The sequence below is a fragment of the Salvia miltiorrhiza genome, chromosome 2 (assembly GCF_028751815.1).
Source record: "Salvia miltiorrhiza cultivar Shanhuang (shh) chromosome 2, IMPLAD_Smil_shh, whole genome shotgun sequence".
Classification (NCBI taxonomy): Eukaryota; Viridiplantae; Streptophyta; class Magnoliopsida; order Lamiales; family Lamiaceae; genus Salvia; species Salvia miltiorrhiza.
In genome coordinates this window covers 13,723,962-13,727,098 of record NC_080388.1, presented here as the reverse complement: position 1 = coordinate 13,727,098, position 3,137 = coordinate 13,723,962, and the positions used below count along the sequence as shown (strand labels likewise).

At 47.5% G+C, this 3,137-nt stretch overlaps 1 protein-coding gene across 1 annotated transcript; it reads right to left on the bottom strand.

Moving 5' to 3' along the window:
- Positions 1-1,283: 1,283 nt before the first annotated feature.
- On the bottom strand, positions 1,284-1,688 carry LOC131008023 (uncharacterized). The gene has a single exon (XM_057934926.1). It carries the CDS (start codon positions 1,686-1,688, stop codon positions 1,284-1,286), a length of 405 nt encoding a protein of 134 aa, XP_057790909.1.
- Between the last annotated feature and the right edge of the window lie 1,449 nt (positions 1,689-3,137).

The following is a 3,137-nucleotide window of genomic DNA, read 5'->3' as shown; positions in this document are numbered from 1 at the left end:
CGCCAGAGGAGTCGAGGCGTCAGAGGAGTCAAGGCGCCAGAGGAATCAAGGCACCAGAGGAGTCGAGTCGCTAAGGGAAACGGGGCGCCAAAGTAAACAAGGCGCCAGAGGAGTCAAGGCGCCAGAGGGGGCAAGGCGCCAGAGGAATCCAGGCGCCAGCGGAGTCGAGGCGCCAGAGGAGTCGAGGCGCCAGAGGAGCCAAGGCGCCAGAGGAGACGGGGCGCCAGAGGGGAAGAGACGCCAGAGGAGTCAAGGCGCCAGAGGAGATAAGGCGCCAGAGGAGTCAGAGCGCCAGACGCGTGCCCGAGCCAACCTGCCGAACAAGAAGCAAAATAGCAGCAGACCGAACAAACCAAAACACAACAGAACAACGAAGTAAAGAAGAACGACAAAGCGAAAAACCAACCCTTCCCCCCAGGGACAAAGGTCAAGGGTGGATCAGCACCTCAAACGTTCCATCAAACCACCAAACCGGCCCCGGAAAGCAAAGGCTTCACGAGGCTCCCCCACCAAAACAAGCCCGAAACAGACCTGCCTCAAGCCTGCAGACCTAAGATGAGAACGAAGGAAAGTTTGGGGAGGCAACATCAAGAGAAGCGACCAATCCGGTCAGACCCGATTCCCCGCAAGCAGTGAGTCTCCTAAAGCAAAGCCGTTTAAGAAACTCAACCAACATTACAAAATTAAAATTAAAACATTAGAAGGCCAATCTTCACGGGATGAAGTAATTGGGGAACCAAAGGAGACCCGCGAGGTTTCCCATGCTCATAACAATACCACCATCATAGGAGCAGAGGCCTGAAGGAGGCCAGCTTCACGGGATGAAGTAGTTGGGAACACCAAAGACTTCCCGCGGGGTTTCCCATGCTCATAACGGTTTGATTGACATCGGAGCAGAGACCAAGAGAACAGCCAACAAAACCAGAGAAACCAGCTTGCCATGGAGACACTCCTGCAAACATCAACTGGACAAATCCCATCAAAGAAGCTCATCCATCCGTTGCCTCCCCAAAACGTAAAACTCCGGATCACACCCCAGACATGCACCGAGCTTAAGGCCAAGATCAGCCACCAGAACCCAACACAAGCCAGAGCCTCGGAAGCCAGGGCAGAACCAAAGCAGTGAAGAAGCTCAGCGAGACGTAAAGAAGAGATCACCACCCAAGACCAGCGGACCTAGGGATCCCAAGAGCAAAGCCCGAAAACAACAGCCCAAGAACCGAAAACAAAAAACAGCAAAAAGCATGAAAAAGACATAAACTTCCCTGTACAACCCATCGCACTTACGGGGCGATACGAATGTAAGGAAGACCTCTTCTGTCATCTCTCACCAAATGAAGAATCTCCGGGATCGCAAACGGCCAAATACCTTCCTCCGTCACCGAAGAGGCCATGAAGTCAGCAACCCTGTTTCCTTCCCTGTAAATGTGAGTGATAATAATGTGCAAATCAGCAATGGAAGAAAGAACCTTCCGCCAACGACTGAAGAATCTCCACGGGACCGTGTGGGAGCGCGAACGGAGGAGATCTACCATGTAAGTGCAGTCCGTCTCAATCCACACGAAATCCCAGTTCTGAACGATGATCTGTTCCAGGGCAATGATGAGGGCAAGAAGCTCGGCTTCAAACGCCCAACCACGGCCAGCAGAGAAATGGAAACAACCTAAGACAGACGAGGCGTCACGCATAACCCCACCAGCGTGAATAAGGGGAGGGGAGCCATGTACTCGAGAAAAGAGCCTGATCAAGGGATTCGAGAAGATGATTTTGGAGGTAATAATACCACCGCAAATGACGAAAATAGTGATTGCATCACTGAGCATCACACCTGACTTACGATCGAGGATAGTCACAGCTCAAAGAGAGGATGAGAAGATGGAAAGGTTACAAATGAAGATTCGAACCGAAAAAGTGGAGAGTTATCAAGAGACGGCAAATAATGCCATTCTGTTTGAGGGAAGACTATGTGTTCCTGATAGAGAGGAGTTGAAAAATGAAATCATGAGTGAAGCTCATGACACCCCCTATACTGCACATTCAGGAAGTACAAAGATGTACCAAGACTTGAAAATAAAGTTTTGATGGGATGAAATGAAGCGTGAGATAGCATCTTTCGTTGAAAAATGTTTAGCATGCCAGCAAGTTAAAGCATTACACCAGCGACCCTATGGCAAATTACACCATGGCCGAGATAATTGACTTCATAATATCTTGATTTACTCGAAGAGTAAACTAGAACACAAAGAGTGTTTGAGGATCGTGTTAGAGAGAATGCGAGCTGAAAGCTATACGCGAAGTTTAGCAAATGCGAATTTTGGCTTGATGAAGTCAATTATCTCGGCCATGTTGTTTCAAAAAAAAAAAAGAATTGAAGTAGACCTAGCGAAAGTTCAAGCGGTACAGAAGTGGAGATCGCCAACGACTACGCATAAAATCCGCAGTTTTCAGGGATTAGTAGGTATTATCGACGTTTTTTTTAGGGCTTTTCGAAAATCGCTAAGCCATTGACGCACCTGCTAAAGAAAGAAGTCAAGTTCGTTTGGACGAATGAATGCGAGCGGAGTTTTCAAGAACTGAAGAAGAGACCCACTATTGCCCCAGTTTTAGATGTTCCGAAGGCGGATAAAGAATACGCAGTCTATACAGACCCATCGAGGAATGGTCTAGGTTGTGTACTGATGCAAGAGGGAAGAGTTATAGAATACGCTTCGCGACAACTAAGACCACAAGAGATGAATTATCCAACGCATGATTTAGAATTAGCAGCCGTAGTGCATGCTTTGAAGATCTGGAGACACCATCTTTACGGAGCACGGTGTGAGATATACACCAATCATAAAAGTCTCAAATATTTCTTTGATCAAAAAGATCTAAACATACGAGAAAGAAGATGGTTAGAGTTGGTAAAAGATTACGATTGCGGGATAAATTATCACACCGAAAAAGCTAATGTTGTAGCTGATGCGTTGAGCAGAAAGAATCAAGGAGAGTTAGGATTTCTCCTTACTCGAGAAGAGAGCCTGATCAAGGGATTCGAGAAGATGATTTTGGAGGTAATAATACCACCGCAAATGACGAAAATAGTGATTGCATCACTGAGCATCACACCTGACTTACGATCGAGGATAGTCACAGCT